General features: G+C 25.3%; 1 protein-coding gene across 1 annotated transcript in view; it reads right to left on the bottom strand.

Moving 5' to 3' along the window:
* Positions 1-1,273: 1,273 nt before the first annotated feature.
* LOC129961904 (uncharacterized) overlaps positions 1,274-13,491 on the bottom strand; it is a 28,041-nt gene continuing 15,823 nt past the window's right edge. Inside the window, exons 6-8 of the mRNA XM_056075531.1 lie at positions 8,727-8,956; positions 6,751-6,937; positions 1,274-3,455 (exon numbers count right to left, since the gene is read on the bottom strand). Of these exons, the coding sequence (XP_055931506.1) occupies positions 3,151-3,455; positions 6,751-6,937; positions 8,727-8,956 (722 nt within the window). The 3' untranslated portion in view covers positions 1,274-3,150. The remainder of the gene's footprint in view (positions 3,456-6,750; positions 6,938-8,726; positions 8,957-13,491) is intronic.

Raw genomic sequence — 13,491 nt, 5'->3', positions numbered from 1 at the left:
TTATCACTTCCTACTAAGTAAAATATTCCTAGTGACATCTTATTCAGGGTGACTTTCATTAGTCTCTCAGAACATAAACAGTAGATCTCTGCTAAGTATTTTAAACTTATGTGCCTATTTAATTTCCAAATTGCACAGAATTGCAAAACTTTTTTAAAAATGTAATTAAAGTAAAATAAATAAATATTCAAACAGTAATAATAAATATGAAATGTGATTGGCTTAAAGGGCTTCCGTAGATGTCTTAGTTGTTGCATGATGTATTAATAGATAAAATGTTTCTATAAAAATCCATAATTCTTTAATATTTTTCATATTTTATGATAATTAATTTTTAACTAGCAAAGAATATTATCATTTTGATATTTAGTATATATTGCCAGAAACAAGGAAAATAAATTAAATGGATATTTTTTTACATTTAACCAATAAAATGCATATTAATAATTAAAATTCTCGAATGAAAGATCAATCTTTTTTAAAGCTTTTAAGATGTTAAATAATCAACAACTGAAATAAAAAGAGAGACATTGAGATTTTTTTAAAATTAACAAAAAAATTTCATCTCTTTTCATGACATTTAAAACTATTAATTGCCTGCAGCTTTTATTGCTGAAATGATGTGTGATCATTATAGTGATAACTAGGGTTTAAAAATACTTATTAATGTAGTTTCAAATATTTTTTGTGAACTTTGGTGGGAATACAAGATCCAAATGATAGATCAATCTTTTTTATAACTTTTAAGATGTTGAATAATCAAACCAGGGACTAAAAACACATATTAATGTTATTTCAAATATTATTTTTTTAAACTTTAGTAGGAACACAGGATCCAAATGATAGATCAATCTTTTTTATAGCTTTTAAGATATTAAATAATCAACAACTGAAATAAAAAGAAAGACATTGAGATTTTTTTTTTAAAATTAACAAAAAAATTTCCCTTTTTTTCATGACATTTAAAACTATACATGACCAGGAGATGTCAATAATTTTTTCCCTTTTTTTATTCCTTAGCAATTTGCAACTTTTCTTCAATAAGTCTTGCAGAATTTTGCAAGCGACTGTCTCAAAGAGAAGCGTTTTTTTACAGACAATTCTATTTTTCACATTTTCTTATTAAAAATGAACTCTTGTACATTACTTTATTTATATTTACAATTTGATAAATATTAAAATAAGACAAAGTACACGTATATCAAAATATGCATAATTTATTTACAAATGTTTCATTAAAGTTTTGTAAATTAAGAACAATAATGAAAAATATTTACATATAAGTCATAATACAAAAATTCTCCAAAAAATTTTCTTGAAAATTTTATGCTCAAAAAGTAATGATTTTAAACATGAATTAAGAATCAAGTAACAAGTACAAAATGTTAATTATTGAAATTGCAATCATTTGCTTATCTGAAAAGTTGTCTACCATGTTGCAAGGAGGGGGAGATTTTACACCAATATATAAATATTCAAACACATAAGTTTCAATACTTGATGGTATAAAGAAATACAAAACTTCAGTGATGACATTTAATATATTTTACTAAAACTTTTTAAGAAAAATTGAAAAGTGAACCTCTCTATGCTAATTAATAATGCATAAAAATGAAAGTAAATATCTAGCATAGCTTTCATAGATAGTAAATTCATCAAATAATATGTTTAAAGAAAAAATATATAATCATCTTTGATTAAGATCACAAAGAAAAGACTAAAATAACAAACTAAATGACAAATATTTCACATCATGAGACATACTTGCTAATTCAGAAACCAAAAGTTGTAGATATTTTAATTTAATATAAAAGAATTTTTTTCATCTGAAATTGGACAAAAAAATTTAAAAAAATTATGGCAGAAAACAACAACAAATAAATTTTAAATATCAATACTTAAATTTTAGGCAAAACTAAAAAAAAGTAAAATAAAGGATTCAATATTAAATTAATAAGTCCATGTTAAACCACTATTAAGTATTCATAAATCATAAAGCACCCTATTATTTTTACAACAGAAATAAACAGAACAGAATTCCTCAAAAATGATTCAAAAGGAAAAATGATTATTGTCAATTTATAAACAATACTTATAACTTTGATAATTAAAATGATAAAAACTAAAACTTCAAAATTAAAATTAGTAAAGAATTAGGTTCTCTAAAAACATGTTTAAATAATTACTAACAGATTTTATCTGAAAAGCTTGCAGGGACAGCAATCAATTTTGACTTTAAAAAATGATGAATCTGTTTAGATGGAATATTTGTAATAAATAAATGAAATGCATTATAAAATATGAGGGTTTTGAAAATTTTACTATCTTAAAATGCAACAATTATTTTCCAATTTATAATATAAAAGTCAACAAAATCATTTATCATTTTAACTTACAAATTATTTTTCATAACAAATAATATTAGATAAAGGGCAAATCATAAAATCACATACTACATTTTTGTATTTTTATATAAAGGTGTCCCCCCCCCCAATAGAATAAATCAGAATTTTATTAAGAAGAATTAGAGTAACTCTATTAACAAAATTTTGAGCAAGAATAGCCAAAAATGGATATTTTTTAAACCTATAATTTTACACAATCAGCTTTTACTTTTCAACAAAAGCAGAATCATCTGTAAAAATAAGCATAAAGATTGAAAAAAAAAAAAAAAAAATCTGAACTTAAATTGAAAATAAAATGCCTCAACTGAAAAAAGCTATTTAAAAAATAATCGAAAATACATATATATATATAAAAAAATAAAATTCTCAGAGCTCAAGCACAGAGAGAACACAGGTTCAAGATATGAAAAGTGTTATCTTGAAGAATATTTTATTTCTATTGATAATAAAGGAATCATATATGAACAGAACTTTTTTTTTTCATTAAATTTCTCTGAATATAAAATTTATACATTTTCCTTAAATTGATTTTAATTAATTGATTTCATTAATTAGAATTCAATTCAAATTTCTGTAAGATTACCAACATGACCAGAAAAATAGCAAAAGACATGAATCAGCCACCATACTCTTAATTGGCAAGGGGTTGCACTTACCAGTACTTTGCAAAATGGTTCAACTCAGCTTTTCATGGTTCTGCTGACGCAATTGAACAAAAATTCAGAATAACAGTTTTAACACAAAATCAAAACTTCCAACCACCTGAAATAGGCAGAACACCACAATCTCGATATATGTTAGTGCTTTTCTTCTCATATTGAATTCGATTTGCTGCCAAACGATTGGTAAGAAAAACATCTTTTATTCTGTTTTTAACACTGTTTTTTTCCTCTGGAGGTAATCTCTTCATTTCTGGAAGTAGGGACATTAAAAACTGATAGTCTTCATCGTTTTTATCAATTTCTGTTACAATTACCTGTTTTGTTGCCACATTTTTGCACAATTTTTTTCTTTGAAGTACAGGTTTATTTATTACAGCCTTTATAGGAGCTGAAAAAAGAAGAAAAGCAATAAAATTTTAAAATTAAGTGTAAAAAACATTTTGCAGATTCAACATATATTCAAGAGATTCTAAATGAAAAAAATTGAGTAATACGTTAACAGTTATCTGGACAAATCGTTGAACGTAAATGATTCAATAACATACTGCCCTAATTTAAATTTTCATGAGAACTTGAAATTTATATATTAAAAAAAAGAAGCAAAATACTTTATTTTCTAGCACATATTTCATCATCTCTATATGTTTAAAATAATAACAAATAACATAAACTAATGAACCAGTTACCCAGCCCCAACCACAAATTATTGTTCCATACAAAAGCACATGGGCCTCTAGATAAGTCATTGATGATTGTCTGCAGTCTTCCATTTTTTATTTTCGAAAAAAATCAAAAAAATACTGCATCACTATACATTGTTTATGAAGAAAACCCAAAACAGAATAATACATCAACTCAAAACATTGGACTATTTCAAACTGTTTAATTTCATATGAAAACTCATGTATTTTTTTAGGGTAAAAAATGGAACTTGTAGCACCAGAACTGTAATGCGTCACCGGATGGGATGACAGATCTCTGCCTAAAGCGAACATTTTGGTAACCCTGACACCGGAAACAGAGTATTTCCAGAGTTTTTCTTCAGCCTGTGTGCGGTTCCCTTGCTTGCATGCGAGGAACCCAAGAATAACTTAACTTTATGACCAAGAATAACCAACTTAAAGAATATAATTTTTATAGAATTGGTTAATTAAAATTTCTTTTAAATTATTACTTGACTAATACCTATAAACTGATCAAAATAGTGTTTATATAAACTTGGAAAATCTTATTAAAAACCAGAGAAGAATAGCAAAACAATAAAACTGATATCACTACAATGCTTATTATTATTATTTCTTAAATTTTAGGATGGTGTAAAAATATTTCTTTGCAGGGATTTGATCAGAAATTATGGCAGAAAAACGTATAATTTTTCAAACCTCATATTTGAGCCTTTAGGGATTTGTAAAAACTTTTAATAGTATAGTTAACCCTTCAAAAGTGTTAAGGAACATTTGTACCACATTTTGTTTGAATTCTTCAAGGAATGTGGAATTGCATAAGCTTTAAAGAATTAAACAAACATTCAATTTAGCATATACAGATTATTACATTATAAAAATATATTATTTAACATAATCAATGTTAATCTTTCCAAAAAAAAGAAAAAAAAGGCTTCAAATTGTTGGTTATATACATTTTGTAGACCTCTCCCTTTTAAATACTAATGAAAACTAAGAAAATGATTTCATTAAAAGTTATAAACATACTCATGTTTTAAGTAAATCTGTATAGTGTCTTAGAGATTTCAAATATAAATTGTCTTATTTTCACATAAGACAGAAATAAGTGTCTTATTTTCTGTATTGTATTACTGTCTTGTATTTTCAAATATAAGTTGTATAAGCAATTTCAATTTAAATATCTTCAAATGAAAGCAATCTATAAAAGAGAAAATTGTGAAATTTTATAATTTTTACTTTATGTTTCTTTTATTTTTTAGATAAATTACTTTCTTAAGATACAAAGTTTTAAAACCCTATAGAACAGGTTAATAGTAATAATACATATAAGTGTAAAAACCAGGTATAGTTATCATACATTTGATTTTATGTCAATTATTTAAGTCTAATTATGGATATGCATTTATTTTTCAGATCTCAAAAATAACGTCTCAGAATAATCACGCCCTTCTTATTGTCTCACAGCTTGATATCTGGAGGAAGACAAAAACAGACAACCCAAAAATCTCAAGCTTTGCACTGTTTGGAGAGTTTTTTCTTTCTGAGGTATCTGTTGTGAAAGCAGAAAAGTTTGCAAAGATTTCTTCAGACTGACACTAGGAGGGTTAACCAACTAGTCACTCATCATATTAATTTCATTATTCAATCCAATTTAAATTTTGTGATTAATTTAATTCTGATAAACTGAAAACATTAATCGCTATAATAGATAAAGAAATGAATTGAAAAATACAAAAAAACATTGCATTGGAAATGCATTAACTTTTCATGATTGCAATGAAAATTTGTAAAATGTTTTGTCATTAATGAAATTAATGATTAACAATTTTACCTTCAACTATAGAAAAAAAGAATTATGCAGAATAACTGTAAAAACTCGGAGATATAATAAATATTTAATTTTATTTTATTCAAGTAAAATTCTTATTTAAGTCACAATTATTGCACATCATTTAACAAATAATAAATAACATGTTTAAGATAATTATAACAAATAAATAATATTATTTTCAGAAGATGATCCTGCTATAAATCAAGAGAGGTTAAAAATCATAGCTAAAAAATAAAACTATTTAAATAATATAAACTTATTTAAAAAAAATTTTATTTTAAATAATGAATTAACAACAACAAAAAATTACTAGACTTTAAAAGGTAATGAAACCATGAAAATGGACTGCATTTTATTAAAATAAAAAGAGATTTTATATTATAAAATTCAAAATAAATTTCTACGTTATATATTTAAAAAAGGTTTAATTAAGAATGAAATTAACTGGAACTTTCATTATGACAAGCATTGTTAATATATAAATATTAAAAAAATTTTTTTAATTGAGTACAAAATTGTGCACCAGTTAAACTGATATAATTAAAAAGTTTTTTTTTTTTTTTTTTAACTTTAAGATGGAATAAAAACGATTTTTTGTGATAATATTTTAAGAAGTTAGTTGTCTATAAGGAAGATGCCAAAAAATAACATATTTGTGCATTAATTTTTATTTAATTAATGCTTTGAGATATCTACTTAATAAGAAAAGTGAATACATAGGCTTAGCTATCTGTTGACACTCTAAAGGAGAATACTGAATAGAGAATTATCACATTTTGTAAAAACATCTAATTTGAATTTTTTTAAATCAATATTTTGGATTGATTTTAATTATTTGAAATTTCAAAAAGTAAATTGCTCTGGGGTGGATGTTTTCACTTTCCAAAATATGTTTATACTATTGCTGAAACCTCTACATTCAATGGTGAGTGCAAAAAGTCAGACACAAAGACTCAATTCATTTGCTCATTTAGAAGAAATAAAACATTTAAGAGTACTAAAAATTATGTAGTTTTATCAAAAACATATCTATGGCAAATAAAATTTTTAAAATCAGATTGGATTCACTCAAAATTTCTACTCAAGTATTTTTAAGTTAAATAACAATTCAAATAAATTATACAATAATTTATTTTCAAACTTTTATCATATTAAACAAAACATACCAACAGGTGATACCACCAGATCTTCCCTTGGTTTTTTAGACCATCCAATTATTGAATCTGCAATAACTGGAAAAAGATCGCTGCATGATGATGCATTGATAATAACTGGTATTATATCTTTTTCATATACTCTTTCATTTGTGTTGCCATTAGATGTTGAGTTTAATTTTGCTTCTGAAAATTCAGTCTGAAAAACAAATCCATGATTAAGTGCCAATAATATATTAATGCATAATATTATATCAAAAGTATAACTTATATTTGCAAATGTTATCTTAAGTCATGAAGGAAATTAAATTTCTATAAAATTTGTGCTAAAATAAGTTAAGTGTTCAGATTCTTATTATTTATTTATTTTACCACTTTATACATAAATTAAAAATTAAAATTATCATTCATAAAAAAGTACACCATTTTGAGAAAAGTTCTTTCAGATAAAAAATAAACTGCTGAAAAAGTTATGAAATCGAAATTAGTCATATTTCTTTTCATTAGTCATTATAAAGATAAATATTCTAGGAGACTAACATTTTAAACAAATAAAATTTCCGATCTTCAACAATCAAGACTTATCGAATTATGAAGATTTAAATTTCTTTATTTTAAACCATCAATGGTTTGTTTCTATAAAATGAAGTCCTTGGATAAGCCCTTAAGCAACTTTGCAATGATTTAAATTATCTAAAATAGTGATATTCTAAGCTTTATAGTTCATTCTTTCCAGAAGAACTGAGCCTTTTTTTTAAAGTAGAATGACAAGAATATTTTACTACATATGACTAAAAGGATAGGAGGATTTTATATACCGAAAAATATTTTCAGAAATACATTTACTGGTTGAAACACCAAGAAATATAATTCTTTATGTTAATTAAAGAATTTTTCCAACTGGAACTATATGTTCTGTTATAATGGTTTAAAAATTAAATCTTGGGTTATGAGAGAGTGGACATTCTGTATACAGGATGGATAATTAAAATATTGTGTCTATATTTAGGACTTAGGTTCCTTCATTTTTTACTCTAATCTTCATTAATTTCAGTTTTCAATTTCTTTCAACTTCAACACAAAAACTGAATTTAATCCATTTTAAACTTATCCCATGATTAACTTAAAAAAATAAATAAAAAGATTAACAGTATTTATTTATTAGGTTTATTAATGGTTCATCTCTATAAGCTTTAATTTTTTTAATATTTCACTTTTTTTATATGTTTTGCTTAAAGGCTTTACTTATTCCTAAAATATATATTTACTTCTATCTGAGGAAAATAAAATAATATTTACTCATAAGTTTGGTTCATATATGGATTATAATAGAATCATGTTTCCAAAGCTTATTTATACATCTTTTAAACTAATAACTGAACACAATTAAATCATTTTCAAATTAAAATAAATAAAATGATAGTTTTGTTTTATTAGTCAAAATAAAATAAAAGTTCTTAATAAAATTTGCCAGTGGAAGGCAGAATTTAAATAAGTCATAGTTAAACATTCATAAACAAAAATAATAAAACATACTTAAAAAAATCGAACCCTGCTTTTTAATTTATCATGTCTGAATATTTTTATTTCTGGATATAAATTCTTATCATTAAGAGTTAAATTTTTAAACTATAGTTGGTGACACAAAATGCACTGATGAATTGAATCTTCTGAAATATTTTCAGAAAAGTAGTACCTTTCTGAAAATAACTACTTTTATTGAAAATAAATGTAGCTTTCTACTATTATTTTTTGCTGAAGTATTTCAATAATCTGATAAGAAATAAAAGATAATGGTAAACAGAATTTAAATGAGTTGTTGTGAATTTGGAAAGTTCTTTGATATTTTACATTCTTTAGATCCTGATATAAAGGCAATTCCAAAATCAATAATTTTCAAAAATATTATTATATTTAAAGCCTCTCATAACTGTGAAAATTTATTTTATTAGAAGGGAAAAAGAATGTAAGACTTTTTTCCCCCTTACCTCTACTTTAATACTCAGAGGCCCTTCAGCCTTTAACATAGAAGCATCTTTAAACTGAAAAGCTGCTTCATTCAAAGAATTGATTTGGACAGAAGATATTTGAGGTATAACAACTTCAGTAGCTTGCACTCCAGTTGAACCTTGTTTCAAGTCATATACTAATGATCTACCATTAGATGCTTCATAAATTGAGCCTTTCAGTGTGAATACCAAAGGAAAAAATGAATTTCCTGTAAAGAGAAGTAAAATAAAATTTTATAAAATGATGCAAAAGGAATTTAGAAAATTTACATATTAGCACATTTATGAATTATTCCTATAACTTTCAGTTTGCACATTGGTAAATCTAGAAATTGCCACTTAATATGGCGATTCCAAGCAAAAAATAGATAACTGTTTTTTCCTCTTTTTATTCCATTAAGAAAAATCTACATTTGCATTTGACCAGCAGCAATGTTAATAAAAATTAGCATACTTCCTTAGTAAGTAGATTGCCTACAGAGATTTTGCTTTTTATATCTGAAATAATCTATTAATATAGGTGTATTTAGTCTTCATCTAAATGAATTTCACTCAAATTAATTACTAATTTTGCCAGAAGATAATAAAATTAGATACTTTTGCTATGTATAAATTTATAAAAACACTAATTTGCTTCAGTAGTAAAATAATTTATTGGATCATACAAAATATGACTAATTTTATAGATATTACAAATTTTAAAAAAATTAATTGTGTTCTTTAAGTTCATAAATTATTTAAAATTTGACTGATTTTTTTAGGATGTCTGAAATTATCAGTTTAAAGACTGTCCATTATAAAATGAATTTAATTGAAACCTGTACTCATTAATTATTAATGCACAAAGTACTGATTTATATACCCTGTTATATACACTGTTGTCAATTTTCACTGTCATACAGGCTGCACACTTATCGTATTCCTCAGAATTTTATAACAAAATAAATGTTGTATTATAAATAATGACTATAAGAAGAATAAATTTCTGTACATCAGTTTCATCCCTCTATTATATAATCAGAGTTGCCACTCAAAGCCAGGAAAAAAATTCTCATTGTTGTTCCTATATTTCCTCTATATGTACATACAATATAAGAGGAAATGTACTAGTTACAATTGAATAACAATACTCTAGTTTTATTTAGTATAAAAAGTAAGCAACAATTTAACAATACCAAAATAATAGTATATTAAAATAATGTTTATATTTATGTACAGAAAAAAAAAAATATTTATTGCGTGGATCTTAGCAAGGTAAAATTAATATATTAAGGGGAGAATATTGATCACCTCTCATGCTCTTTAATTGTAAGTCACACAAAATTAAGGACTCGGTTGAAATAAAACAGAAAACAATTATTTTTACTATCATGATACCAATCATTTGATGATTACTTTAAAAAAACATTACAAAGCAAGATTAGTATTTTTATTCACTTATTTTTGCTGATTCAAATATTTGGTCATCAATTTCAGCAACTTCCACAGATTTTTCAGTCTTCAATTTCATTATTTTCTTTGGCAAACAATTTCATTTGCAATGCTGCTTTCCATTTATTTGCTTCTTTTCTTTTTCCTGAATGTTTTTCTGCTTTTTTAAAGCTTCATAATATCTTGCATATGTTAATTTAGAATCTTAAACCAAATCTTTTGAAATTACAACATTTAAAACTCCATAGTTTATGACATCATACACAGTTCTTAGCCAATTAAAGAATTTTCTTTCAGATTTCCAACAAGTATATCTTTGTTGATACTAAATCCACTTTCCACAATCACAATGCCATGTGACAACACAAGAATTATTTTTGCAACTTCCCCAAAATCAGGAAATTCTTTTGATTTCAAAATAATAGAATAGAAATCATCTAAGCAAATTATTTCACTAAATGAATCAAGCTTTCTTTATATTCAGTTTTTTCAAGAAAATTTCAAATTGGATCTTTGCACATTCTGAACATGCTTGGAAATTTGTGCTTTGGAATAAATAAGTTGAAGCAAATCAACCATTCATATTTCACTTAATAATGCACTGTTCCTCAATAAATGTGGATTTAAACAAGATGCAGCTCTTAAAACAGCACAAAATTTTTGGAACGAGCATTCAAATATTTTTTAATAATAATTTTCACAAAGATAAAACATGCTGTTAAAAAGCCTCTTTTTTCAGCTTAAATAATAAACTCCACTAACTTGTACTTATAATTCCAATAGCGTCCCCCCCCCCTCAGACTTGGATTTTAAGAATCATCCCATTCCATTTAAAATAAGCTGTCTAATGTTTTTGTTTCTTCAATTACGCTTCTTTTGAGAATATTTTAATATTTTCCGCTAACTGTTTAGCAAGAATAAAAAGATTTTCATATAAAAAAAAGCATCATTGGTTCAGATATCTGAATTTTTTTAAAGAAATGACTAAATAAAATTAGCATTATAAGAGAAGAAGCTAATTTTAAAGAGAAAAAATTTATTTTGACAAGCATTTATAATATTATTACTTGTAACAGATTCAGGTAGTTTCTTTACTGAAATCTATATATATTTTTATGTTGTCAGTAACTTTTAGAACATATTCAGAAACATTGGCATTTTCTACCCAGAATAAAACATTAATGGAAATTCAGAAAAACTTGTTATTTCCAGGAAACCAACATATCTAACCGCAATTTTACACATTGCTCTAAGAGTAACATCTACTTTCCATCCATTTATATCTATACCAAAACAATCCATGGGTTGTGTGTAGTCCACAAATACTTGGATCTAAGATTTTGCAGTCATTTTTGCATGAAAATTCTTCTTTGTCATGTTTCAAAATGTTTAATTTACATTTGGTCCATCTACACTAATTTATAAAAGTAATTGCACGTCCGAATTTGATATAACTTCTTTAAAATTCTAAAAAAGTTCTTGAGCAGTGGTATCCTTAAAAATACAGAATTCCCATATCTTGTGGTGAATATTGGTTGATTCACACCAATATCTTACAATAAAATCCAGATGGTATTTTTATCAAAGCCTCATCAAAGAATATTACACATTTTTAATATCTTAAAGATTTCGAAAGAGATTTTGAAAAAATTTTTGGGTGACATAACAAAAGTTTTTTTTTTTTTTTTTTTTTTTTTTTTTTTTTTTTTACTGTTTTAGTGAACATATGTGAAAATATTCCCCTGTATCCCATAAAATATTAAAGGACTGATGTGAACAAGTGTTAATCCCATAAAAGTTCAGTTTTAAATTATTATTCTTAAACTAAAAAGTTCGAAATGGGGCTTATTTTCGGACATCAAATTTGTCATCTACTATATTCCTTTCAGATACAAGATCCACTATCAATGATGACTTTTTTGCACTGGCATGTAGTTTTGTTGGCTTTCCCTCCTTTAGTTTATTAAGTGTCTGTTTTACCATATTGCTTAAATTCATTATCTTCTTACAAATTGAGCAGCATGCAACAAACAAATTTTGTGGAACTTGTCTAACCCATTCAACAAAGTCAGGATTGAGATTTTTATCCGTCCAATCCATGTTAAATGCAGATTTTAATTAGCTCTTTGTTTTAAAAAAATTCACTAATATAACCTGAATAAACTCACAATTTCTCAAATAATAAACAAATTATTCAATAAAATCAAAGTGCGAGCAACTAAACATCACTGTGATGTTTCCACAGATGAAATGTTATTATTCCCCCAAGAGAAATATATACTATTCTCTCACGTAGTTTCAACAATCTCGTGCATACTCATTAACTACAATTCGGGAATCTCATGGAAAAAGAACAACCTTTCAAATCAAAACTTGACTGATTTATATAGAAAAAAAAGGGGGGGTGAGATTAAAAAAGGGACGAGTTTCCGCAATTACACAATCATGAATGATATTGCTTCATTTTGGAACAATTGACTAAGATATTTTATTCTTACAATATTTAGAGATTGGCACTTTTAGATGGGGGGGGGGGGAGAACTAAGAAACTTAAAATTCTCTTACTTTCCAGGCTTTTACAGAAATTTTCAAATTACCCTGCCTTTTCCCTGTTTTTTTTAATAATTTTTAAATTCTCTGTATTTTTCTTGCGCCGTGATAATAATGATAATGGCAAATTGTAGTAATTGAGTATTTAATCAGAAAATACAAAAAAAATATTTTATACATGTAGTTTTATATAATAAATCTTTAATTTTATATGATAAATCTTCTATACACATAATGATGAATGTCAAATAATATATTCATGAAGACTCTATCCATTATTACAATATTTATATTATAATCACATTATAACATTTATATAATAATCAATCAAATAATTTCCAATCCTACATGCTTCTCCAGAAACAGTATTTAATAGTCTTCCAATTTATGTTCTTACTGAAGCAACTTTTAATAACCAAAATTATAAAATCTTCTAATCTTTAAATTTGTATTTTTTTTTAATTATACAGTAATAGAATTATGGTGCTTTGGGATTATCCCTGTGACCAGTCAACGCTCGCAAAAATTTGCCAATTAAGGGTTACACAGTAATTTGCGGTTATTGGCACAAAGCTACCTTTTGGCAATAATATTGAGTTTGGCGAAAATGGTCGATGGGATAATCATAAAGTATCAAAATTGTTATTTACATTAAAAATTCCAAGGAAATCCATTTCCTTTCTACATCAAAAATATTTTTTAAACTAATATGAATATATCGAAAAACAGCCAATTTATTTCAAAATAAGATGTCCAATATAAT

Source organism: Argiope bruennichi, chromosome 2 (assembly GCF_947563725.1).
Source record: "Argiope bruennichi chromosome 2, qqArgBrue1.1, whole genome shotgun sequence".
NCBI classification, from domain to species: Eukaryota; Metazoa; Arthropoda; class Arachnida; order Araneae; family Araneidae; genus Argiope; species Argiope bruennichi.
Note: the sequence above shows the minus strand (reverse complement) of the source record. Positions and strands in the feature narration are given on the sequence as shown.